Source organism: Crocuta crocuta, unplaced genomic scaffold (assembly GCF_008692635.1).
Source record: "Crocuta crocuta isolate KB4526 unplaced genomic scaffold, BGI_CrCroc_1.0 scaffold270, whole genome shotgun sequence".
NCBI lineage: Eukaryota > Metazoa > Chordata > Mammalia > Carnivora > Hyaenidae > Crocuta > Crocuta crocuta.
This window is the reverse complement of record NW_027527569.1, coordinates 2,609,124-2,636,890: the sequence shown is the minus strand read 5'-3', so window position 1 is coordinate 2,636,890 and position 27,767 is coordinate 2,609,124. Positions and strand designations below refer to the sequence as shown.

The 27,767-nt window shown below is 36.7% G+C and overlaps 2 protein-coding genes and 1 long non-coding RNA gene across 3 annotated transcripts in view; 1 reads left to right on the top strand and 2 right to left on the bottom strand.

Moving 5' to 3' along the window:
* The window catches only part of TMEM30A (transmembrane protein 30A), a 36,826-nt gene extending 29,256 nt beyond the window's left edge, over positions 1–7,570 (bottom strand). The window contains 2 exon segments of the mRNA XM_077770242.1: positions 7,036–7,383; positions 7,385–7,570. Coding sequence (XP_077626368.1) covers positions 7,036–7,383; positions 7,385–7,555 — 519 coding nt within the window. The 5' untranslated portion in view covers positions 7,556–7,570.
* A 10,293-nt stretch (positions 7,571–17,863) lies between these two features.
* LOC144236615 (uncharacterized) lies at positions 17,864–22,676 on the top strand. The gene is made up of 4 exons (XR_013336631.1): positions 17,864–18,074; positions 18,673–18,848; positions 20,980–21,164; positions 22,544–22,676. It is a non-coding gene; the product is annotated as an uncharacterized LOC144236615 (long non-coding RNA).
* FILIP1 (filamin A interacting protein 1) overlaps positions 19,920–27,767 on the bottom strand; it is a 179,420-nt gene continuing 171,572 nt past the window's right edge. Inside the window, exon 7 of the mRNA XM_077770239.1 lies at positions 19,920–20,067. Within this exon, the coding sequence (XP_077626365.1) occupies positions 20,027–20,067 (41 nt within the window). The 3' untranslated portion in view covers positions 19,920–20,026. The remainder of the gene's footprint in view (positions 20,068–27,767) is intronic.

Here is a 27,767-nt window from a genome sequence, read left to right as displayed (position 1 = left end):
TTAAAATCTTAAACACACACACACACACACACACACACACACAGAGGAAAGCCTGGATGGCTCAGTCAGCTAAGCATCCGACTCTTGGTTTCAGCTCAGATCATGATCTCGCGGTTTCATGAGTTCGAGTCTCACATCAAGCTGTTCTGGCAGGGCAAAGCCTGCTTGGGATTCTCTGTCCCTCTCTCTCTGCCCTTCTGCCACTTGTGCTATGTCTGTGTCTCTCAACATAAATAAATAAACTTAAAAAAAAAAAGACAAGCAATTTCTCTAAAAACAAAACAAAAACACACACCAATCTTGTTATCAAATAAAGACCACATTTCTAGCCTCTAGCCTCTAGCCTCCCTTACAGCCATGTGGCCATGTTACTAAGTAGAGACAGTATGTGGCAGCTTCCATGAACCTTCTTTAAAAGGCCTATGTTCTTTATCCCTTCTTTCACACTGCTGCCTGGAAAAGGATGTGACGACAGAACTCTCTCCTCCATTCTGGACTGTCAGCATTGGATCCAATCCATAAGAATAGCAGAGCAGTAAACTAGATGGAGTGACGACCCAGCAAAACAACCTCTACAACTAGCCAGAAACCATGTTTCTAAGGGATTTTTACATGAGAATGAAAATCTGAATTCCTCATTGTTGAACCCAATCCTAATGGATACACACTGTATCAATCATGTCACTCACCTAGCTCAACATACTCATTGTCAAATACTCAAGTCTATCCACAACCTAGCACTGGCTTATTTGCCCTTATTCCGATTTTCTCTATGCCTTTTGATTTCCTGTCACTACACCTTTGTTCATATTAATCTTCTTTCTTGGAATGCATCCAACCTCCCATTTAAAAGTGTTATTTATCCTTTCAGTTCTAGCTCAAAGCCTATCTCCACCACAAATTTTTCTTCCGTTTATCAAAGACAGATGTGATCTTATGTCCCTTTGAAATATTAAGGCATATTCTATTTGTGCCACTCAAGAAATGCTTACTTTTCCTTTTACGTGTATAATCTCATATATCCTCCCACCCCAAACATTCTAGGCTACTTAAGAAGGGCTCTCTACTTGACTAAAAAAAAAAAAAAAATTTTAAGAGACCCTGTCCACAAACATTTTTCTAACGTTCACTATACCCAGAACAGTACTTTACGTACAGAATGTGCTCAATGTCAATTAAAACTCTTGATAAATTTAATTCATCCTATGAATTTTGACCACCAAAATCCATTATATCCTTTATCAGCTAAAATTCAAGGGTAACTTGTCCTAATGTCCAGATTGTAATAAAATCTGTTGGATATAAACACAGTTTGTGAACATGGGATGTAGATATCTCTTTCAGATACTAATTCCATCTCCTGTGGATATATACTCAGTAGTGGGACTGTGGGATCCTATGGTAGTTCCCTTTTTAATTTTTTGAGGATCTTCCATAATGGTCATACTGATTTACATTCCACCGGGTTCCGTTTTCTCAACACCCTCTCCAACAGTTGTCATTTCACATCTTTTTGTTAAGAGAATGAATCTTAAGTGCTCTCACCAAAGTGTTTACACCAAAAAAAAATGGTTTTAAACAGGAACTGTAGGTGACAGATGTGCTAATCAGCTTGATTATGGGGATCATTTCACAATGTATACATACATATATCAACCCATCACACTGAACACCTTAAAATATACAATTTTTATTTGTCAACTGTATACCTCAATAAAGGTAGGGAAAAAGTTTATACTAAAGACAATAATCTATAACTTATCCTAGAAAGAAAGAGGCTACTGGGGGAAGAGGAACTACAGTTCCCTTATTTTAAAAAGTTAATACTTATTAAATGTCAAAAGTATACAAAGCACAGAACAGAATACAATGATAAATTGTAGACCTGTCCATTAGCTTAAATATAAAACACAAATAATCAGAGGTAAAATAGATAGATGACTAGATTAGTTTAAGAGTTATTATATTTCTCAGCTTTGTTTTGCTACCATTGTAATTGTTCCTCTAAATCAAACTGCCATTTCTTTTTAGTAATTCTAAAAATACATCCTATTCCTAAGAAACAAACTGGATTTAATGCGCTTGGAAAGGTGGAATTTGAAGGACATGCAGTTTTTACACTATATAAGAAGGACTGGAAAACTTCCATTTTAGAATGTAAGTTTGTCTTAAAGGAAATCAATGTTAAAACCTAAACAGGTCACCCAACAAAATGCTGAGTAATAAGGTAAATCATTTTAAGTATTAATTAGATTAATTTTTTTAAATGGCATTTTAAGTACCCCTCTGAACTAATAATTACATGCCAAAGAATTTATCTGGAATCCTTTCTTCAAAGTAAAAATTTCAAAAGCAATTTTTTTTTTTTACGTAGCTTGAACTTTATCTGACTATGACAAAAAAAAAATGAAGAATGAGATCACCTGAGTCAAGATTAATGTTAAGTTTAGCTAAGGTACTTTACATCTATTAAATGTGTACAAAGAAGATTCAACACAAGCAATTATCAGGGATCATTATACCTATCTTGAAAGATTACTGAGGATTAGAACGTATAAGTTAAACACTGCTTTTTTTTTTTTAACAAATGCTAAATTTATCTGTATGTTTCTTTAAAACTCTAAGTCAAGGGCAGGAAATTCTTTTCTGTAAAGGGCCAGAAAGTAAACACTCTGGACTTTGCAAATCAAGGAGCAAGGTCAAGGATATTATGTAGGTTCCTATGTAACAAAAGAAAACAACTTTGCACAAATTTTTATTGATGAAATTCAAAATATAATAATGACAATTGCATACAATATTCTGGTAATACAGGCCTACTAATAAGAATGAAATTATTGAGGTGGGGTTAACATTCCATAAGTGACATCCAAAGTTAGTGTTCCCTATCATCAAATCAATTGCAAATTTTCATTTATAGGACCATTCTCAGTTCCTGAGCTTTACAAAATGGTCTGGGCCAGCCATATTTACTTTGTTATATCTTGCTCTTAAGTACTAAAGTTACTTGAGAAACAAATTAAAACACCACAAACCTCTTAATTTCCAAGAGTCAGCTTCTAAGCAGCTGCAATTCATTTGAATATCAAAATTTTAAACTTCTTAACATAACGTGGCTTACCTTTAACAATCATTTCTACACAGCAACTCATTCTTCCTTGACTCTTAGCTATAAGCTAAGCAGACACAAAGAATAATACTAAATGCAGAAGAGAAATCTAATCCTCTTAAAACTCTTATTATGTAAGACTCCAAGTTACACGTAAGTACAAACAACAGATGAATATTTTTATCAGAAATTAAAGAAACAGAAAATAACCAGAATTAAATAATTGAGAGCAGTAAATGACATAAGATAAAGCAGAGGCGAGTTGGAACTTCTCTATCAAACATGCTGGCAGCAAGGGGGAAGAGGGTGAGAGGGGTCCTATTCCTCTAAAATTTGATGAAAACCTATCTTGAACCTTTTGACGATATTAATTTGAAGTAAATATTTAGTTTTTAAATTTATTCTCAATATTACTTTGAAAAATGTCCTCATCTGATTCTAACCATTAATTTAAAACTATATAACTTCACACTGATAAATGCTTTTGCAAAAGTTAAGAATATCTCCTTGCCTTTCTCAGGTTAACTCTATTCAAGAAACAACTCAGCCTTACCAACAAGGGTCCTAGACTAGAAAATCATTATTTTTGCTATAAAAGGATGTGGCTCACTTCTAGAAGTGCCAAATTAAAGGAAATATTCATTCCTTGCTGCTAATATTAAATGAAGATATTAAACTTTAGCGTTAAGTGAGATATTAAATATGTAAACTATTTTCTTATGAATGATATAATTAACAACTTTAGTTTTCTAATAACTTCACTATATTAGATGGTGGAAAATCTAAAAACCAACCAAATAAGATATACAAACCTAATAGGACAGAGCTAGGAAGATAATACTGCCAAACATAAGCATTAAAATTTAAAAATATTTTTCTATACCCTTTTCAGGGGAGTCCAATGTGCTTTTATAAGAGTAATTTTTTAATATAATATTTCTGGGAGAAGGGTAAACACCCACTGATTTTTGTCTAAAACATATGGATTTTTGAACTTATCAGCACTTTAAGTTAAATTACAAAAGCATTCTGATTTGACAAGTCTCCTCTAGCCTAGTAAGTTGATGCAATACAGCAATGAAAGTTCTTAAAATTTCAAGATTGAGGGGTGCCTGGGTGGCTCAGTCAGTTAAGCGTCCAACTTCAGCTCAAGTTATGATCTCACGGTTTGGTTCATGGGTTCAAGACCCGCGTTGGGCTGTACGCTGACAACTCAGAGCCTGGAGCCTGCTTCAGATTCTGTGTCGCCCTCTCTCTGTGCCTGCCCCACTCACACTCTGTCCCTCTCTCTCTCAAAAATAAATAAACACTAAAAAAAATTTTTTTTAATTTTCAAAATTGAGGAAACAAGCTAAAGAGGGGTGAACAACTTACAGTGTAGAGACTGGCAAGAACTTCTCATTACCCATTTACTTTTAATAACCCTCACAATATCTTAACCTAAACTAGTGGCTAACAAAAGACGTAGCTGGTAGAAACAAGCATGTATGTTTTGGGAAAGTTCCCTAGTTTTTCTAATACCTCACATCTAATCCAGAACCAATTTTCTACATACTTAGCAGCCAAATTAAAAAAAAAAAAAATTATTCTATTTATACAATTGTCAGCATTAGTACAAAATTCCTAATCATTACCAATTTTCATTTCCTCTGGTTCTAAAGGTGATACAATTCAAATATGCAGCATTTTTTAAAATCATGTTAAAGCTGGAAGTCATAGATTTTTAGAAATGAACAGCATTTCAGAGATCATGTAGTCTCAATCTTTTGATTCTTCAAAAAAGAAGAAACTGTGACCCAAAAATACACCTACAATCACAGTCTAGAGAGTAACAGAGCTGAGACCTCAACTCTAATGCCTTGAATCTTCAGTGCCCTTTTCATCAGACCAAGGCACAGGAGACCCCTCAGCACCTTGATTCAGAATTACATACATGAGAGCTTGTTAAGAAATTTTCATTTCAACAACTACTTAGTGTGAAGAACCTTACTTATTTCAGAGCCCAAAAGTTTAAAAGAAAGTAAAAATTTATTTTCATAGTATAGTAAATGTTAACAGATGTTGAGTTCTGATAGTCAATGTCCATCATATAAAATTTGAAATTATTGCTACTTTCATCTTATTATCTTAAGTTTAAGTAAAATGACAAATGTCTAATGTTAAATTCTTTTCTTCTACTTAACTAACATTGCAGTAAGGATTTTAGTGTGGCATAAAAGATTACAGCTGGGAATCAAGACATTTGGTTTTTGTCTTAATTTTATAACACTCTGACAGCTTAGTAACAAATATCAATCTGACTCCATTTCTCATCTCCTGATCAGTAATTATCATACTGAGAGGAACTATTTATTGTAAAAACTTAGTGCCAGGAATCTTTCCTATATTGTCTCTAATTCTCACATTTTATAAGACAGGCATCATTCACCTATTTTACAGGTGAGGAGACTTAGGCTTGGACATATTAGGCTTTCCAAGAAACTGAGCTAGTTAGTAGATGGGCTGGAATTTAACACCAACTCTACCTAACTCCAACCCAGAGCCCATGGGTCCTTGCATTACACTGTTTTTGCTCATATCCTGATATGTGTGATCCTAGAGTGGTTCGGTGACAAGTACTATATATGCAGGACTATTAGGGAGGTAAAAAGGATAAAACAAATAAAAGTACCTGCTGAAGAAATGTACTGTAGCACTTTCTCCAGTTACTAAACCAATAATGAATTTTTAGTAAAAGATTCAAAAACTACGCTATTGATACTATTCTATTACTATAAGTAACATCAAAGTGAGCATTGTACAATTAAAAGATATACAGATTTTGTTTTTAGAAGTCACATCATAAATTATACTGTAAATAGGTATCTTTGTTCCTGTAATTAAAATAAAATTACTCTGAAAGTCCCATTATCACATGCACATATGTAAAGTATTTAATAAAATTTTGGGCAAAATGGCATAATCTAATAGAGCAGAAGGAATCAAGAGAAGGTACCAGTTCTTGCCCTTCTAAACAGATAAAAATACCCTCTGATATACAAGAGGATGTGCAGCTTTTAATACAGGATATCTCTACAAAGCATTTACATTCCAGTATCTACCTATCTTCACCACTACAGATAGATGAAGATACTAGGATACCGCTCCTACACTCAAGACGCTTTCCCAAGTTTCTGTCTTGTTTATAACAGTAAAATGTTCAATACATGGTGTACAACTAATTCTCTGCGTGTAGCCCTTGACTCTTTTTCAAATTTAAATTCGGAGAGGGCGGGTACTAGAGCGATGTACTGCAGTTATTAAAAGCAGTTTAAAAGCAAAACCAGAATTGGAAGATTCTGGTTACCATTTACCTGTATCATGCCTTAAAACTAAAAGCATTTATTAGCCCAAAATGAAAGGTTCTGTGCGCACTTCGGTTTCATGTCCTAATATGTGACCAAGTAACACGACAACTTCTTTACATAAAAATCATCAATATCTCTAGGACTCTGGCTCACGTGTTAATCTCTGTAATCCCTACACAAGTAATGACACTCTGACCACGTCAGTTCTCCCGGAGTTACATTCAGACATAACTTCTTCTTTTTTCCCCCCGCTTTTTTTTAATCTCCGTTGGAGGCGAAAACCCCGACCGAACCACACAAACCGGGCATTAAAGGGGCGTTCTTCACCTGACCCACCCCCTGCATTAAACATCCATTCCGTCTGTAACCCTGTAAATCGCAAGAGGAAGCTCGGACAAAACTGTAAATACAGAAAACACATAGAAGAAAAAAGAAGAAACAGAACAGAGGGAAGACGCGGGGGAGGGTGGAGCCCGCCTGTCAACCTCCAAGGAGCTGAGGTTGGGGCTGGAGTGGAGCGGACTGGGAGGACCCCGCTCCGGGGCAGCGCCAACTCCCACCGCCGCTCCCTCCCCTCACCTCGATCTCGCGGATGTTGTTGGAGGTGACGAAGATGCCGATGCCAATGGGGATGAAGATGAGGCCGATGATGAAGAAGGTAGGTAGCACCGTGCCAGCCGTAAGGATGGGCTGCCAAGCCGGCAACCGTTGCTGTTTGAAGGCCGTGTTATCCGGCCTCCGATTCTTAGCGGTGCCCCCAGCAGCACACTGGGGCCCACCATCCACTTCATCCTTCGCGTTATAGTTCATCGCCATCGACCCCCACGGCGCGGCTCCGCGACGCGCAGGTGGACCACCCAGGGGACCCGCCTGCTGACCCTGACAGAATATGCGCAGGCGCCGCTGCGGCCACCACCTCCGCTGTAAAGGCGGAAGAGGCGGGACACCGTTCCGCAGACGGCCGCCGACCGGAAGCGGGAGTCGGCTGGGGACGCCAGAGGGAGGGAGAGAAGAAGGAGGGAGAAGACTGAGGGACAAGGGGAGGGGAAAAGGGAGGAGTGTAGAAGGGGGAGGGAAGAGGCGGACGCACCCTGATCATCTGCCCTGTGACGACAAAGTGAGGACCTCAACCCCCAGAGCGTGGAGCTACGTTGCGCCTGCGCGGCCCTGGGAGCGCCGATGTCTTGACTCTTACGCCGTAAGCTCGTCTTCGCTCCACGCGCTGAAGCGTCTGCGCTTTCACGTAACTTGCTGTGGGTTTCATGGAGACAGCCGGTTTAGAGTGCAGGTCCGACCCCCTGGGCCCACATCACCCTCCTCCGCCCTCGAGCTACTGACAAAGAAGTCTTTCTGGTGGCTCTGGCGCCAAACAGGTTTTTGTCTTACCTCGAAGCCCTCTCTGAGGGGTATCGAAGCATTTAAAAGACCACACCAAGGGAGTTTGAGCCCGGTGGGATAGGCAGTATTTGCTTAGGTTATAAAACCGCGACTTTCTCTTAAATAAATAAACCTCCTCTCAAGGCGCAAATGTAAACGCTAAGTAAGATGCATGGTGGGTGACCCTTTTGTACTATAAGAATAAATTCATTAAAAATTAAAAAAAAAAAAAAGATGGGGGGAGGCCTGGGTAACTCAGTCAGTTAAGCGTCCGATTTCGGCTCAGGTCATGATCTCACGGTTCATGGGTTCGAGCCCCGCGTCGGGCTCTGTGCTGACTCCCAGCTCAGAGCCTGGAGCCTGTTTCGGATACTGTATCTCCCTCTCTCTCTGACGCTCCCCTGCTCACGCTGTCTCTCTCTCTTAAATAAATAAAACATTAAAATTTTTTAAGAATAAATCCTACCGTATGGTGAACCCTATTATCTTACCTCTAAGCTGTTTTCTCCTCCATTAATGGCCTTCATGTTAACTTTTCCTTATTTTCTGTGTCTGCGTTTCTCTTTTGCACATTAAGAAGTCTCTTGTAATAAGCTGTAGCTCTTCACTTTAAGATGATAATCAAAAAACCTTAATGAATTATGGCAACACTAAAAAATGAGATACTATGTAGACACCTTAAAACTGCTAAGTACTTAATGACCCACAGAAATACTCCTGATATAAAAAGTAGCTGAATGATACCTAAGTAGTATAAATCCCAGCTACAAAGTAAATAATGGTAATATCCATTGATTGGATGGAGGATGCTTTTTCGCTGTTTTTTGCGTTTTTTCTATTTTCCAAAATTCCTGCGATAAGCATATATTTGTAATTTTTAAAAATGTATTTATTCTGAGAGAGAGGGGGAATCCCAAGCAAGCTCCTACCTGTTAGCGAGAGACCCATGGGGAGCTCCATCTCAGAAACAGTGAGATCATGACCTGAGCCAAAATCAAGTCAGATGCTTGCCTGACTGAGCCACCGAGGCACCCCAATTTTTTTTTAATTATATGCAGTTCATATTATACTGGAGTCTTTGAAACCCAGACCAGAAAGTAAACCCGCATCTGAAAACAAATACCCAAACTTTACTTTCTGTTGGGCTTTGTCTATGTTTATGCCTTTCATAAGGTAAGCCAAGGAAAGAGAAATGAAAAGAGTGTTTGGGCCTCATAATTTAAAATTAAATACATTTTCAAAATGACTACACGTCTCAAGGTGTGAGCCAATTGAATATCTGGCAGATAACTGGCATGCTTGGTTTTGCTCTTATATGACATCCAGTATCTCTCAAATTCTTAGCACTGTTCACATAGGTGGGTCTATTTTTTTGTTTGTTTTGGTCAATGCAAGTTTACTTTCAACCTAAGGCTCAAATGGAAAACATTCATCTATCACAGTTAATGGAGAAGGCATGGAAGGAATACTTCTTTTTTGCTAAGTTCTGTTGGTTAGTAAAACTGTGTATAACAATATTGGATATACTGCAAAAATATAAAGCATAAGGCAAATTTTTTCCTCCCCATTTCTGCCTATATTATCACATCCACTAAATGTCATAGTTCCTTAAGATGTTCGCTATTTCAGCATTCTGTGTAAATGGTCAGTTATTGTGCCCTAAGATTTTTGTTGTTTTAGTGATCTGAGTAATGGCAATATGTTTATCTGCTTTTTCTTTAGTTGTGTTTGCCATAAAAAATGTCTTGTCTCTTTTTTTTTCTTATTAGAAATTCTATTTTGACTGAAACACAGTTGTAAAACTGAAAGCTTCCTTAATTCCTAACATTTTCAGATGAGGGCCAAATAGATGAAAGTACCTTTTTCAAAATCTCTTGATGATAACCTTACAGTTCCTTCCCTCCCCTCCCCACTTCCTTCCTTCCCTCCTTTTTAAATTTAAATTCTAGTTAGTTAACAATACAGTGCAATATTGGTTTCAGGAGTAGAATTCAGTGATTCATCACTTATGTACAACACCCAGTGCTCATCACAAGTGCCCTCCTTAATGTCCATCACCCATCTAGCCCATCCCGCACCCACCTCCGCGCATCAATCCATAGTTTGTTCTCTATCATTAAGAGTCTCTTGTGGTTTGTTTCCCTCTCTCCTTTTTTCCTCCCCTTCCCCTATGTTCATTTGTTTTGTTAAATTCTACATATGAGTGAAGTCATATGGTATTTGTCTTTCTCTGATTGACTTACTTCACTCAGCATAATACATTCTAGCTCCAACCACATCATGGCAAACAGCAAGATTACATTTTTTTGGATGGATGAGTAATATTCTACTATATATACATACATACCAGCATCATCTTTATCCACTCATCAGTCAGTGGACATTTAGGCTCTCTTCATCATTTGGCTATTGTTGATAATGCTGCTATAAACATTGGGGTGCATGTACCCCCTTTGAATGTAAATTTTTGTATCCTTTGTGTAAATACCTAATAGAGCAGTCGCTGGAGTGTAGGGTAGTTTTATTTTTAGCTTTTTGAAGAACCTCCAGACTGTTCTCCAGAGTGGCTGTATCAGTTTGCATTCCTACCAACAGTGCAAGAGGGTCCGCCTTTCTCCACATTCTCACCAACACCTTGTAGTAGGATTCTTGCACAGAGAGTCATGACACTGAGGCTTTTCTTTCCAGGAAGCAACTTTATTCCAACCCAGCTCAGTTGGGTTCTTCCCAATGAACTGAGCCCTGAACACCGTGTGGCATGCTTTTCTATATATTTTTTACTTCTTTGACTCCCATATATGATAACATGCAGTCTGATTAAGTGGTCTTATGTTACAGGGTCATGAGGGATGTTGTCACATACCCGAATAGCAAGGTTACCTTGAGATGTTCTTTTTTTTTCTTTCCTTAGGGAGCGGGCCCTACCACAGCCTATTGTTTCTGGTGCTGTTAATTTTAGCCATTAGTGTGAGATGGTATCTCATTGTGGTTTTGATTTGTATTTCCCTGATGATGAGTGATGTTGAGCATCTTTTCATGTGTCTGTTAGCCATCTGGATGTCTTCTTTGAGAAGTGTCTACACATGTTTTCTGTCTATTTCTTAACTGGGTTGTTTGTTTTTTGGGTGTTGAGTTTGATAAGTTCTTTAGGGATTTTGGATACTAACTCTTTATCAGATATGTCATTTGCAGATATCTTCTCCCATTCCACAGTCTGCCTTTTAGTTTTGTTGATTGTTTCCTTCACTGTTTAGAAGCCTTTTATCATGATCAAGTCCCAATAGTTCATTTTTGCTTGTGTTTCCATGTCTAATAAGAACTTGCTCTGGCCAAAGTCAAAGAGGTTTCTGCCCTTACAGTTCCTTTTCTTCTCTGTACTGTCCCATCACAATATGCTGCTTTACTGAGCTATTTTTTTTTTTTTTTTACATCCACATCATTACCTCAGGGGACTCAAAATTTTTTGATTTCCTTGGTTACATGTTGTTTTATAATAGTCCTTACCGGGTAGTTTTCTGGGGGGTTGTTTTTGTTTTTAATCTGATGAAGTAGAAATTCTTAAATGTTATTCAGCATTTCTAGGGTAACAAAAGAGAGTGGTTGTTCTCAAAATGGATTACCAGTATATGCATTTTTTTTTTTTACTGTCGTTGTAGGCATGACTCTGTGTGTGTATATGTATGAGCATTGATGATACATTTACATAACATTTGTATTGTTCAAATGATTGTTCATTTGCTGATTCCTAGTAAAAGAATTTATGTGGCTAAGTGATTTTGATTAATGCCAACTACCAATGCAATAAGTATGCAATGAGTGCATGAGTCCAGATATAAACATAAATCCAAAACGATAAAGAAGATCAAACCCCATGATCTGAAAAGATGTATATAAATAGCCTTTGGCAGGGTAGTTTTATAATATATTTTTTTTATTTTTTAGCTCAATTGTGTTCAGGTTACTGAACTAGTTAACCAGAAATATTAGGGTAAAAAATTTTGAATAGCTATTGAGTAACTTGAAGAATTAAGAAGAGGAAACTTTTCTGGTCGNTTTAATTGTTAGACTCTTTTGAGTGTCTGGGTCTGCCTTAGCTCTCTAGCTTCTAGCCACATTCAAGCCATTTCATTCACATGTGTAGTGTAACAATGTTCAGGGAAGTTAAAAAGAGACCTAAGAAATGTGCCATAGTTTTTACCAGTATGAATTTAAGAGAAAGTTTTTAGAGACTGGAAGTGGTTTGAATTGTTTTCAGTGACTGGGTAGTATTTTTGCTTGTTTATTTTTGAAGGAAAAAATTGTTCTATTCAGTTAATCATGGCATCTTACTTTAGAGAACTTTGGTGGGACTGAATATTCATTTTTAATTATCTGATAAGATTTTTAGGAAAAAGATGATATAGAATTTATATAATAAATTTAATTTGTTACATTTTATTGCATCAGAAATTGATTCCAACTGACTTTGAAAAATTACTGCTTTTAAAGTTGACTTCTTCCTGCTTTTTATGTTGTGTATTTATTAAACTTTTTCAGTTAGGCATTTAAGAAAATTCTTTTCTTTTCACACCGAGAGATCATCTGATTAGCCTGAGGTCATTGGTGCTGTGATGAAAGCTTTTGCAATTTCATGAATAATAATCTTATTAATCAGAAACACGAGTCAAACAAGGTATTTTTATGGTTAGTCTCATTAGAAGAAAGAGTAGACAACCTAAGAACTTTGTTTGGAGAAAGAAATAAGGTTTCATTTCTAATAATTCCACAATTTCTTTAAATGAAAAAATATAATTCTAGTAAGATTTCAGACTTTATGACTTTCACTGTATAGGCTTTCTCAGTTGATTACATCCCATGGGATATATTTTTCCAATAGGTGCCATCAATTATAGATAAGGTCTTCCCTTCAAATATGACATTACCATCTCTCACTTGATGGCCAACTGACAATTGTTATATGTATAATAGTGAAATTAGTTTTTAAAGGGGACAGGCAAAGGAAGGAAGAAACTTATTACTCCATGAGAACAGAGAGATACAGGGGAAATGTTTAACCTCTTGGGACACCTGGGTGGTTCAGTCAACCTGAAGCCTGCTTTGGATTCTGTGTCTCCCTCTATCTCTGCCCCTCCGCCACTCATACTCTGTCTCTCTCAAAAATAAATAAAAACCTCTTATAAATCATATTTGGACTATATTTAGACATACCTACATTTTTTATGTTTTTCCAAGTTTTAAATTATGGGAAGTCGGGGAGGGGAGGAAGTAACACATTTCAATATTCTTAGTTTTTTGAAATATTTGGGTCACTATGTCCTATGAAGTTATTCATTATTTCTTTAAAATAGCTCTAACATATTTTTGAAGGATGACTTTCACAAAATGAACTTAAATGCAAAAGTCAACTTCTATTGAGCCCGAGAAGTGAAACAATTTTTTTGTCAATGGAACTAAATATTTATTATAACAAATAGCCAAGACCTCCTAGGACCTCCCTCTGACCAGTGCATGGTGAGAGATGAGGTAGGGGTTCAACAGATTATTCTACAACATATTTATTTTCACTGAATCATCTGAGAAGAAGAATCTGTACTCACCGTCTTCAGTTCCTAACCTGTCCAACCTATTGGACCCCCCCCCTTCAGACCCCACTTCTGCTGAAACAGCCTTGCTAGCTCATTCCTACTCATCCTTCAAAATGCAAGACAGTAGCCAATTTGAGAAGTCTTTCTTTGTCCCTGAGGACAAAGAGAGTTTGTCTCTGAGTTCAAGGCAACTTATACATACCTCTATTCTTGCACTTAACCGTAGTACTGAAAAATACATGTTTTTGTCTATCTTTCCTTTTAGATAATAAGCTCCTCAAGGTCAGAGACTTTTTATTTGTCTCTGTATTTACAACACCTGGAAAAATGCCAAGGTCTTAAAGGTATTCAGTAAATCTTGTTGAACTAACCTGACCTATTCTCAACTCACATTTTAGTGGGAGAGACATCTTGCCAACAAACAATTGAAATATGATGAGGTCAGTGCCACATGAGACGTGTGCACAAGGGGTTATAGGAGATGCCACACCTCATCCTCTTTGTGATGTCAAAAGCTAAACTGTGAGGAAGTGGGTCCTAAGGTCTGAGTGACATTATGGCTCTCCGTGCAGGAAAAAATAGGATCAAAAATTTAAAAACATAGGGAAAGTTGAACCTTTTATTACACTCATTATTAATGATTTGTAGGACTCCATACCCTAGCTGATCATGTACTTTTTCTCAGGGGCTTAGGTTGCTTCCCTGGAAACCAAGATCTCTGGTACCCTCCATACTTGGGAAATACTCTGGTAGTTTATATAGTCCATTCCTCCCACTTATCTACTTGCAACAATGTGCCATGTGGGAACCAATGCTTGACCTCTTTGTGAATTGAAAATGACTGAACACACTTTTCTTGTTAAAATGACATAGGCCATATGTAGTCTGATAAGACAAGGCCCTTTGTCTTTGCAGAGAGCCTTACTTCCCTTAAGATCAGTGATGGAGAGTCTTTTCTGGCTTAATACTCTGGATCTAAACTCTGCATCTAACACCTTCGTGGGCACAGAGGTTTCTACAAGGGAAAGATCAGCAGCCAGAATAATTTGGTGAGGAATATCTGGCACAGAATACCTTGGCTAAAGTACTGCTCCTAGAGGACTAACACTTGGAGGAGAAGTCCTAGAGAACTAACACTTGGAGGATGAGTCCGTAATGGAGGACCTACAAAACGCCCTGCCACTTCACCTAAACATATGTCTTGCTGTCAAAGAGGAGAAAGAATTGTGCCCTAGAATATTCTAGAAACCAAAAATGAGAATGTGATGATGGTCATGGAAAAGGTCTTTGAAGATTGGGGGAAAGGAGATAGGGCAGCTGGAAGAAGAGTGGGAAAAGGCCTCTCCCTAGAAGCAATTATATCGCCCTTTGCAAACATTTATCTAGTACCTTAGATTCACTATGAGGAATATGCAAGTCCTGTCTTTAAGAAGCTTATAGACCAACTGGAGAAAGAACTTTATACACCAATGCCAGTCGATATAAGGCAATATAAGATTGGAAAATGGACTCCTCAAGAGAAAGGGAAAAAGATATTTTCTCCTTAGAGATGCTTATCTCTGAAAGAAATGCTGAAGATAATGCAAGGGGAAACTAAAGGAGGACTGATTATCTTAAAAAAAAAAAAAAAAGTTATCTGGGAACTCCAGGAAACTGGGACCCAACCATTATCTGTGGATCGGATTGCTATGCCTGAAGCTGCACAGTCAGTGAGGGTTGCCTCAGGTGAAGGGAGGTCTCAAAGCTTGACATCTTTTATAGGTTCCTTGAGATATTGTTAAATATAAATTTCAAAAGTAAATTTTAGTGACATGCAAAAAGACCCAAACAAAACAAAACAAAACTAGTATGATGCAATGTGCCCTATTGTAAACATGCTTGGAGCCCAGGGAACTTGTTCCATTTTCTCTGTACAGAAGAATAGTCTGGTGCTCATTAAAAGTGACTTCAGGGGCACTTAGATGACTCAGTGGGTTGAGTGTATGACTTGGGCTCAGGTCACTACCTCACTCATGGTTCATGAGTTCAAGCCCCGCATTGGGCTCCCAGGGAGCCCAATTTGGATCCTATGTCTCCCTCCCTCTGGCCCTCCCCAACTCGTGCTTTCTTTCTCTCAAAAATAAACAGTTAAAAACAAAACAAAAAACAAAAATGACCCTAGCCCAGGGCTCAGGGGGAACAAATTCATTTAAGCAAATATGGTAGAAAGCTTAAGACCCTTCTTCTCCTGGGAAATCACAAAACCAATGACTTTTGGCCAGTGCTCTTAAACCATGTGCATGAAAGGGCTTCACTCCTCTGAAAAAGGGCCACAGAGCTGCCTTATGGGCGAGACCCCTAACATCTGCAACTTCCCTGTAGAAAGCATCTTTGTTTAGACATCAACCTTGCCTGCTTTTTTGATAGGTACATCTTTAAACAATAAACAGGAGAAAGCCATTCCTTTGTCCCAAATAAGGCAAAGATAAGTAGAGATTGGCTATGGACCACCATTTCTGGCACAAAGCTGGTAAATAAAAGGGGCCAGAGAATAGCCTTACTGTCCCCCTGTCCCACCTTGCTGCAAGCATTACCCAACTGCCTCTCTAGAAAATGGGCTGTGGATTGCTGGGAAAATCTCACGAGCATTTGCTCTACTGAGCAGTCTATCTTCAGAATGACAGCAGAAAGCAGTAGAGTAATATCTGAATATTGACTGACATTGCATTTGGTGAGGATAAATGGGCTGAGGGAAACCCTATAACCCGTCATTCTCTTCGTGTCTTACAGTTTTCATCTTATTAAAGAATCAGACTATGATGAAACTAAGAGGAAAAGTATCTCATTTTGGCAGATCTGCTGAACCACTTCTGCTTATTCACAGTGAAAAACATATTTTTAAGAAAACATGAAATGCAGAAGTGAAAACTATCTTAAAGCAAACAATTTTAAATAAAAAGAAGGTGAAGGTTGAATATTCATTTTAAATGATTTTAATTTTATGAATATTATGTTCCAACTCAAAAAAGAATATTGCACAATGTTTCTTTATCACAATTGTTATTTTTCTCACTCTCTAGTGAGATTTGAATAAACATGGTTGACTTTGGAAGTAACACAAAGAGAGCATCTTAATTGGCTAAATAATTTCAATAACCTGTGAAGAACTGAAAGCTAGATATTACATTCATATAAAAGACAAGTAGATACCCATAAATTCACTTGGCTGTAGTGGAAAAAATAATAAACTTCTCGTACTTAAAGGAAACAAAACTGAGAATGCCGTTAAAATATAATGTAACACCAAAAATTTTCAATGCACTTTTTTGCTTTTGTAAATCCATTAAACTGCAAGACTTCTAAGAATATCTGATCACAATGTAAGCCTCTTATAATGGAGAGGCTGACATCTGATATTTTTTAAACAAAATCTACATACAGTCTGCGCTGGTAAAAATAACATCTGTGAATGGTAAGGCAAAATTACCTAAATGATATAAATGAAAAAACACCACCAAAAAATAAATGTATTCTGTGATGGCACCTATAAAAATCTCTATTCGAACTTACTAATCTACAGCATTTTTCCTATATAACACAGTTATCGTATAGTTATGGAGTAAATGTTGAAAATTTAAGACAATAAAATATTAGTGGTCACTAAGCAAAGTTTATTCTAGGAAAGTGTCCTAATTTTTTTAGTTTATTACAATAATTTTTATTGTTTTCCCTCTTTGCCTTCTAATTAGTATTTTTAGCAGGCGCTTGGCACTGGGATCCAAAGGGAGTTGTATGCCTCAGGTGCCAGTTGTGGGTTTTTTTTAACTTCCATTTTGCATTTTTGTTATTTTTAGAATTGTTCCTCATCAGATTCATGCACATACCCAACTTTTGCCATTTTTTATTCATTTCCAGGAAAATCCAACCACAGCAGAAAGAGAAAGGACAAAATATTGTCTGATATTGTCAGAATATTGACAAAATATTGTCTGATACTGTTAAAATTTTGTCTGTCATATTGTCTGATCCAACATTTACTCTTCCTCTACTACTGGTTTGTAGAACCTGCGAATTATTTTGATAGCACTAGTGTCTTTTTTAATGCTTAAGCTAGGTATTCCACATCATGATTTTTTTTTATGGTTGTCCTAAAAGACAATTATTTCTTCACATTTTGTGAACTTTCTAGTCATCTATCATCTGGAACATGTATCCACTGTCTGCAGAAAGTACCTCAAAAAATCTCTCCAGAAGATACTTCAAAAAATACTTTTACCAAAAAGGGTAAAAATAATGAGTTGGTTCAATTGTTGTACTTTAAACTGGAATCATTTCAGAAAATACAATTATTCCATTCAAAACTGATTATCTTTCATATTGCTGATTGGAGATTTACTTACAAGAAAAGATACAGAAATTATGTGAATCTAGGATGGTTCCAGGATTACACATGGAGGTAATTTTTTCAATTGGATGTGGATATTGAGATGAGACTATTTATGATCATATTTGTTTATTCATTAGGTAAGGATGAAATATTAATTTCTATTAGTTTTACTCATCTGTCATTCAGATTCCTTTTACGTTTGCACAGAGGACTTAATCACAGCATGAACAGAAAAAGTCTCAGCATCCACCTAAGTGACTGTGCACCACCATCATTACTCTGCATCGCAGGTACCAAATTTTATAAAGACAAGAGAAATTAAAACTTCAGATCCAAGTACATTACTTGTAATATTTTAAATTAAAGTCCAGAAGTAAAGTCTCATCCTCTAGCCTTTTCACTGTTAGCTTAATGAAATTCCCACAAGTTGAGAAAAAGTTATTTGCTTCAAATGCTAATTTGTGGTATATCAGAATATTTTGCCATCAGATGTATATAGCCATTGGCAAATAGGGAACTTAACTGTGTGTCAAAAAAGATAACAATACAAGATAAAACCCTTTTCTAATTGAAAATGCTGTTACAGTTCAGAAACATTTTCAGAAAACAAAACTCATAGCAACAGTGTTTCAAATCTTCACACATACACACTCTAGTTTTCTTAATCATTAATCAAAAGTTCTGAAGGATATGTGATACTTTCACAATCATTCAAGGTAGGACAGGCTACCAGCATTTCTTTTACTTATAAAAATTAAACTAATTTTACATAAAATATAATTTAATTTATAATATCTACCAAATATGATTGCTAATTCCACAAAGTATACCTTAAAACCTTCCAAAGGTACCTAAGGGGAGAAAATCAAATTAATTTTTCTATTCCAGGGACTCAGTGTGGACTCGCCTCTATGGGCTTATAACCTGGATACAACCTGTCAACCAGAGAAATGAGCCAACAGTGTTGCTTGCATGGTTTTTAGTTATCCATGTGACACTGGGAAGCATTCTTTCTTTAATCTCAGTAGAGTTACATGATATATGATTTCTGCATTCAGAAACTGGTATGTCAACTTTTCATTTACCTTTAAAGTTATCTTTTTAAAGACCTTATTAAGAGCATATCCACATTAGCAGTCTTTTTTAAAAACCTATTATTGGGGTTTCAAGTAGACTTTAGATGCACATTTTCCCATAAACCAAAATTGGACAGCAGTTCTGACACTGAGATTTGAGTAATGCATGTTAAGCTTTTATCTTTAAAGAATATATTCTGCAACCAATATGCAGTTATGAAAATATATCCAAGTCCTATCTATCAAGAAAACCTTACCATTTTTTTTTTTAAAAAGATGCAGGTATTACCTAGGTCAGTTTTTATTTTTCAGGCTTTTATTTGGGCAGACTGTGAGAAATATCCTGATATCACAGTCCTTAATATAAGTCCTGTAAATGTAAGCAAATAATGAAAACAGAAATATAATTGAACTGTCAGTCGAAGCAGTTCCCATAACTCTTACTGGTTAAACTTATATATTTCCTTTTATTAATTTGTTCTGTATGAAATTCAACTCATCCAGGGGTTTTGGCACAGAACACTAGAAAAGGCAACTTTTAAAACTGGCTCTAAGTATTTAAAATTAAACGCTTAAATCAACGTTATTGATTACTGTTGAGCCATGAGCAGACACAGCATTGTACACCAATAATAAAACCTCTTTTAGAAGCTCCTGCTTCTATTTTATGTTTTGAATATATAGAGTGTTGTACTTTCTTTTCCTTCAGAAATAACAAATTGATAGAAGAAAATAATTACAGGTTCCCATTTTGAATGCACCTGTACCAATACTTTGAATAACTGGCAGTGTATTCTACAGATGTATGTGCCATAGACTATGAAAAAGGAAACACTTTAGGAAAAAATCACGTTACAAAGTGTATTATAAAAATAAATTACATAACATATGCCCATGGACCTGAAAGCTTTGCAAAAGGAAGAGAAATTTATTTTGACACAAAGAGTGAATTTCTCTTGCTACCTATTTTCATATTATCAGCGATGCCATTTTCAGCTTTTACATTATATCCTCAAAAAAAAAAATCACTGGAAGTAGAAAAATATTTCCAGTAGTGATCAGTAGCACGGAAGACCTTAGTGATGATGGAGGGTTGTAGAAATACTACTCATTCAACAGGGATTCAGAGGAAGTACACACACCCAGTATGTGCTTGGTTTACCATTTCATCTGGAGTTCATACGTAACTGGTGAATGACGACGCTTTCTATAAAGAGAAGAAAAACAGTATTTTCAATTAAACTGGAAAATCAGTAGTTTATGTGAGGATCAGTACTACATCATCTCATGAAAAGACTGTAGATGTTAAACAACAAAACAAACAAAAACAGATACATGAGCCCAATAGCTTCTCCTGCGGTTCTTTACTGGCGTTGGGTAATTTCTTTATATTGATATATGTGCTTTACCTCCAAAATTCTTAAACCCTTTTAGAAACTGTCTAATATTCTAATAATATTAGGTTGATTTTACCCCAGGAAAGGCCTGAACACAAAGATATTAATTACTACATTTAAGCTCCATGCTGGGAAGATAAACTATTTTCCAGAAATAACTATATTCCTCCAGTCAGACTTTTTCTTCTTCTCCTTTTCTTGTAATGTTTATTTGTTTTTGAGAGAAAGAGAGTGTGGGCAGGGGAGGAGCATAGAGAGAGGAGGAGACACAGAATATGAAGCAGGCTCCAGGCACTGATCTGTAAGGACAGAGCCCTGGACAGGACTCGAATTCACAAACTGCGAGATCATGACCTGAGCTAAAGTTGGACGCTCCACCAACTGAGCCCTCTAGGCACCCCCATATTCTTTCTAATCTGAGCCATATTAACATATTTTTAACTTTTTTTATGTGTGTGGATTTGAGTTTTGATAAAGAAATATTCATTATCTACTAAGAAGTCACTAAACACAGATAACTCACATTTGTCTTGGACTGCTTTTTGCAAAGTTATGTATATGCTTTTAAATCTAAATTCATTCTTATAAGAGTAAAACAAAATAGATTGAAATAGTACCAGCCATGTTATGGCTGTGTGATGTTTGTATTTATTTGATTTTTCTTTTATTGTAACCTATATGCTTTTGTGAAAATGTATCATGTTTTTATTTTCTCATTCAAGGACTGCTTACTGAGGCACTATTATGTGCCCATCGCTGTGCTAAGCATGGAACTGTATAAGTGATCAAAATGAGAGAGTCCTGCCATTGCTTAGCTTATAAAGAACAGAGCAAAGAAATAATTGAGCTTCAAATGGTTCCTTCACCTGAAATATGTAATACATCCCTGTCAACATATGGCAGTGTGGTAAGTGTAGGTACTAATGTAATGTCAGGGTTAGTCAATGACATGGACATGTTCTCCTATTATTTTCACTTTAAATTCTAATAATTAATATTTACATTTTATTTTTACTTAAGTAGCTAACATCTAAGTAAACATTAATTAAAGCACATTATATAGATTTGTGCTAATTATGTAAACTCGATGATACTTTGTCAAAGTTTTCTTTAATTTGATTTTATTAACGTGACTTCATACTGACCACTAGGTGGAGATATTCCCATTCCTTCCCTCAACCTTTTGATTTGAATTTAGGATAAAACAGGTGGGAAAGCAAAGTAAAATGAATCCATAAGTTTTATATACTTAATAATATTTAGCTATGAAGGTTTTATAATGTTTTTAAGACCTACATATGATTTTTCACAATACAAGAAACCCTTAAAATCATCTCATTTTTCTCATTAGAAAATTGCTCTAGCTTTAATTTTTTTCAATGCCAAAAATATATCAAAATCTTCAGGCAAAAACTAAAAACACTAATTAAAGTATTATACAGTGAAAAGTCAGGGTCTAAGATTCTGTTTCCCACTCAACACTTTTTCTTTTTTAAAATTTCTGTAGTAGTTTTCAGAGTGAAAAGACATAGATCTCAAGTCTCCCTAATATAATTAAAGTATCTGGCCCATTTTCCTCCCTTAGGAAAATATAGAGAAATTAAATTTAAAACAGTGAAATCCAAGATTGTTCTTATCCTAGATGTGATTCAGAACGGACATGTCTTTGTTTCGTCACCACAAAATGAGAGTATTAAGATCCTCTCTAAGGTCCCTTGCAGTGCAAATACTGCAAGGTTACTACAATACCTTCTCTCACCTTGAGTGGGCAAACCTCAAAATTCCTAGACTTGCCTTAATCTTAATATTTTGTGATCCTCATCATAATAATAGCTTTTCAGATTAGAATTTTCAGAATTCAGAATTTTCAGTAATTGGTGAAAATGCATCTGGCAAATGGATCCATATATAGAAGAAACTATGTCTTGGTTGGGCCATGACATTTTATTATTACATTTAAATTAGCAAACTAGCAATCTTGCATGCTATATACACTAATGCTATTAATCAGACTGCATTATAAAATGACTATCTCAGAAATACTTGACAATGCTAAATAACAGTTTATTTTATTCTACTTTAAGAATAAAAGAGGATATTTCATTTTTATATACATAAGCTTTATTTAAAGGAATACAATCAAGCACAAGTTACTTTGTTTTATACACGTGAAGACATAGTTCATCTTGTTTCTAGAGCTAGTGCGAAAAGATCTATATAATAGAAGCTCTATTAATTGAAACTTACTAAACATATTTATTAAACCTACGTCTGCTTATTATCTAGGTTTCCCCCAAACCTGTAAACTGACTCAGAAAATAATCACCCTGCCGATACAGAAAATTGTGAGAGATGAAATAATGTTGCTTTTCTCCCTCTCTCTCTCTCTCTCTGTCCCTCCCACATACTCTCTTTCTCTCTCTCAAAATAAATAAATAAACTTTAAAAAGAAATGTCGCTTTAAGCCAATAGATTCTGAAGTGACTCATTACACAGCAAAACTATCTGGTGCATACAGAGTCCTTGGTTGTCAGCCAAAAAAAATTGCTTTAGGGATTATGCCATCATTTATGTTTTTTCGAAAAAGGACAGAGTTTCCAAGTCTCTCCCTGGCTTTTTTTATGGTTCAGTACAGTAAAATAATGGTATAAATTTTACTGAAGTTACAAAGTCAGTGAGCAAATCTTATTCCATTTCCTGCTTTATCTTCATTTCATCTCAGAATAAGACCCAAATATAGGTCAATTGGGGCTTATAAAGTAACCTGAGTAAAATCAGGTATAATTCTATAATAACTTTTCTCTTTCTTTTTTTTTTTTTAAATATTTTTATTTATTTCTAGCAGAGAGAGAGAGACAGCGTGAGCAGGGGAGGGTCAGAGAGAGGGGGAGACACAGAATCTGAAACAGGCTCCAGGCTCTGAGCTGGCTGTCAGCACAGAGCCCGTTGCGGGGCTCAAACCCACGAACCGTGAGATCATGACCTAAGCGAAAGTCGGACGCCTAACCGACTAAGCCACCCAGGCGCCCCATAACTTTTCTCTTTCTACAGATACCATGTTTCTGACAGTAATTTGTAGAGCATATAATAGACAGGTTGAGACTAAAGGCCATAGTTAATTTCTACCTCTACTGCAAACTCAAAATAGCAAAGTACTTAAATTTAGGGCCTTCTGATGTACCAACAGTTAATAACGTCATTTCCTTCTTTTCTAATTGTAAGAAAGAGAAAACTCTAAATCTTAATCAGCATATACACATGAAGACATTGGATTTTTATGTATTTTTGACATTAACAGTCTACCAAGAGCGCTTACAGACACTTTCCTTTATATGTTTCTTTCAAGTGTTATCTTGATGTATCCTCCTTAAGCAGCTTCAGGTAACACATTAATACATTATTTGTAACTATGATATTATTGTGAAAAGATGTTTCACAATAACATGAATTCATAACATGAACACACCAGCTATTAGCTAATGTCCATGGAAAGGAAGTTTAACATTATCATTTCCTAATCATACTTTATCTTACTATTCATCCTCCTTGGGTGGTAATCCCAACTACTGGCCAGCCAAATGACTTGAGATCTAAAGTTGTATATGCAAGATGGGATTTGGGGAGAAGTTTGGAGGAGACTCTCTTGAGTGTGAGAGTGTGGCAACATTGCAAAAAATTGCGAGTTTGATTCTTCCCAGGAGAGCTCTTTGTCTGTGGAATAGGAAAGATGTACTCCCTGGGAAGTCAATGTCTTCCTCCCAAGCAGGACATATGTTTATACTCTGCCAAATTCTCTGCGAGGGGACACTTGAGTTCTGAATTTTAAAAGTCTATTCTGGTAAATGAGACAAGATCACTTTAATAGATAGCCTCTAAGTTCACACTCCAAAGACTAAGATAGTAGAAGTTCAATTTATAGCAGGACTTACCCTCTGCAAAGGAGGGCTGCTTCATCCTCAGGAAACTGCACACCAAATTACTACAGAAAACATTTCCTCGGGGATTTTGCTTGGTTTGGCTGGCCTATGACCTGTTTCCCTTGTTTCATGGCTCCCTACTTCCTGTGGGCTCTGCCTAAAGGGCAATGCACAGGCTTAGGGCTGTGCTGCTTTTCCTCTCCACTAACTACCAAACTCCAGCTTTAACACACTGTCTGCAGAGTGATTTATTCACCTAAAAAAATATCCTAGACCTTTTAGGAAGAAATAAGAGTGCCTAGATATTGTTTACTTTTCAGGTTCTCATTTTAATAAACTATTTAAGCATTCATTCCTATTATTATCACATTCAGAAATTAATCAGAGTTCTGATAAAACATCTGTTTTAAATAGAAAGTCCAATAAACTTCCTCTGTTGACTTGGACTTGTATTCCTTCTTTTCTTTTGGATTCAGCTCAGCTAATTAAAAATACTTCCGCTAATCAGTTCTATCATTTGCTTCAGGAAACTTTTGAACCAGATAAAATACACTCCCTTGGGGCTTCTCATCCATCTAATAGTTTATTTGCTTCCTTCCAAAACATTTCCCACTCCATCATCAGCCCAAGCCATCCCCTTTCTTCACCAGGTTGCATGAGTTACCAATATCGGTTATGGCTGGTAACTTCTTTTTAGGCAAGTTAATCGTTATCTTTCACATAGTTTACTCTTTCTAGATACAAGCAAATTGGAACTAATTATCTCACACAAAAAAATTAACTATAAGTCAAAACTCAATGGTGGAAAATAGTTAAGCATTTGAGCCAAGATTACTTGTGTTCTACCTTTTTGGAGGTAGATATTAAATACCTAGGTTGATCTCAGTCTATGGCTGGTCACAGAATAACATGGAAAGAAACATTATATGTGAAAGTTGGGGATGGCCTGTGCTTTTTAGGTAAGGATAAAAATATTCATCAAAGTATTGTTATAGAAACTTTGACACATACAGCTTCTATATAGCTATCTCAGTATCTGAAAATCCTTTGGCAATATTATTTTGGCCCAGTGAGTGGGTGTTTTAGTCTATATATGAAAATATACTTCACAACCTGAAGTTGTTTCTCATATGAAATAGCGAATAATGTACAGAAAACCTGGCACCATCATTAATGAGATGTTTGAACATTGCTAAGCCTTGGGTTTTTTTGTTTTGTTCTTGGTTTTGATTTTGCTTCCATCTTTAATAATAATCTTCTTGACCACTAAAGTCTGGTTCCACTATTCTTTTACTAGCACTTGATTTTGCAATTCTGTCCATCATACATGTATAACACTAGCACAAGTAGAGAAGCCAAAACTACATTTGCCAGATAAGCAATTATTTATTAGTTCTTAGGAAAAGTGTTATGGTAGGATGTTTTAAGTTGCTTGCTAAATAGCGAAGCGTATCATTTGACTATAACGAAGAATGCCAGAATCATAAAAGATTATAGCTAAATGCTAAACCATAAGCTACAGTGAGGCGATTTGCCAAAGGTCACACAACCTTACTCTGGTCTCCAGGTTTTCAGGTCTATCTCAGGTGTCTAGTCCATTGTTCAGCAATCCACTTCCCCTGGGTATTCACCTTAATATCTATCCTAAATCTAAATCCTGCTTATTGGTAGTGTTGTTTGGTCCTTTAAAACAAGGGCCTCTCCTGACCTATTTTGGAAGGTCCTTCATGAGCCTGAAGAGCATGACAAATCACCTGAAAATTTATCTTCCCAGAAGTGTCTTTTATGTTTCTCTGGGGGAGCTGGAGAGGGTGAAGAAAGAGCAATTCACAATTCATTCAAGTATATGTCTACATCAGAAAGCTCTCAGTTCCCCTTCCCCAAGTTCTCCACATGTGTGATGGCTTGAGATGACATCTCCCCAGTCCAGGATCCTTGGCCATTCTGCACCCATTATGAACCTCTTGTGCCTTTGAAGGGAAATGTCCATAACTCACACTATCCAGAATGACAGTACCTGAATTTCCTCTAACTTCACCATCTCTGTATTTCCATGTTCTCACGTATGATTTGTCAGGACCTTCCACATTCTCACAGGTTTGCATTGCAGACAAAGGCAGGAAGCGAGAACACCTCTTTCTTCTGCAACTTCCAGCTATCCTTCAACTTCTGGTTTTCGTTCTCTACAGTAAAGCACCAAGTTTTTTTTACGAAGTGGACAAGCTTTAAATTCTGAAATAATGGCTTGTCTTTCTAGTAGAGGCAACTTTTTTTAAAAGAAATTTTGAACAGAGACCTTCACAACCACCAGAAGGAAAAGTAGGGAGAAGGGACAAGCTGAACAAGTCAAGGAGAGGTGGCCTGGCCTGGTATGCAAGCTATTCTGTCCAGCTGGGGAACAGGAGTCCAGGCAAGGGAAGGGGAAGGGGAAGGATGCTCGAGGAGCAGGGAGGGATAGAGCCAGGTCACAGAGAACCTCAAGAGCCATATGGAGTTGTTGGCATTGTGTTCTGTAGGTAATGAGGAACCTTTGGAGGGTTTTCAAACAGAGGAGTGATACAATCAACTTGAACTCTGGAAAACAAAATGAAAACTGAATCTGAGAGTTTTGAAGCTAGAGATTATGAGACCAGTTAGGGGCACATTTGGAGTAATCCAGATGAGAAGTAATTAAAACCTCAACTTAGGCAGTAGCAGAGGAAACAGAGATGCGGATCCAGCTGATAGAAGTGATAGGGTATTAGACTGTGAGAGACTTGCTGAATGAGTCTACTTGATGGATGAGGGAGAAGAAGGATAGAATGGCTACTGGTGTCTTGGGTGACTGAGTGGCTCAGGATACCCTAGCTGAAATGCAGAATAGTAAGAAGACTTGGAAGAGGGATGGAGGTGGTGTTGAGAGTTGCTTTTGTTTGTTTGGTTTTTTTAAGGTTAGTTATTTTTTTGAGAGAGAGAGCTCAAGCAGGGGAGGAACAGAAAAAGAGGGGGACAGAGGATCCAAAGCAGGATCTACACTAACATCAGCAAGCCTGATGCGGGGCTTGAACTCCTGAACCACAAGATCATGACCTGAGTCGAAGTTGGACATTTAACTGAATGAGCCACCCAGGCGCCCTGAGAATTGCTTTTAAACAAATTAACTTGAAGATATATAGTACAAAGTTGGGTAAGCATTTGAAGATACAGGATTGGTAGCCATAAATATATGGGTGATTAACTGAAGCCATGGGAGTGCATAAAATAACCAGAATGATCATGTAGTGTAGGAAACTGGTAGAGATGATGAAAACAATGACATTTAGATTGTATGCAGAAAATAAGGAGCCAGTAAGAGAGACAGAGGTAGAGTGGTCAGAGAGGTCAAAGGAAAACCAAAAGAGATTAGATGTCTTAGTCACCCTGACCAGAAACCCAAGGTTTATTTTTCCAGGGGGGAAAAAAAACCTGACCTAAGAAGTTCTAGACCTAAGCATATGAATGAGCAGCATAAACTAAATGCAAGGGAATAAAAATGCTTGTACATTTTACTGTGAGATTCTCCATCTCACCTTCCCTGATTTATTCCCAGAATACATGTAGCCTGTCCCAGGGTT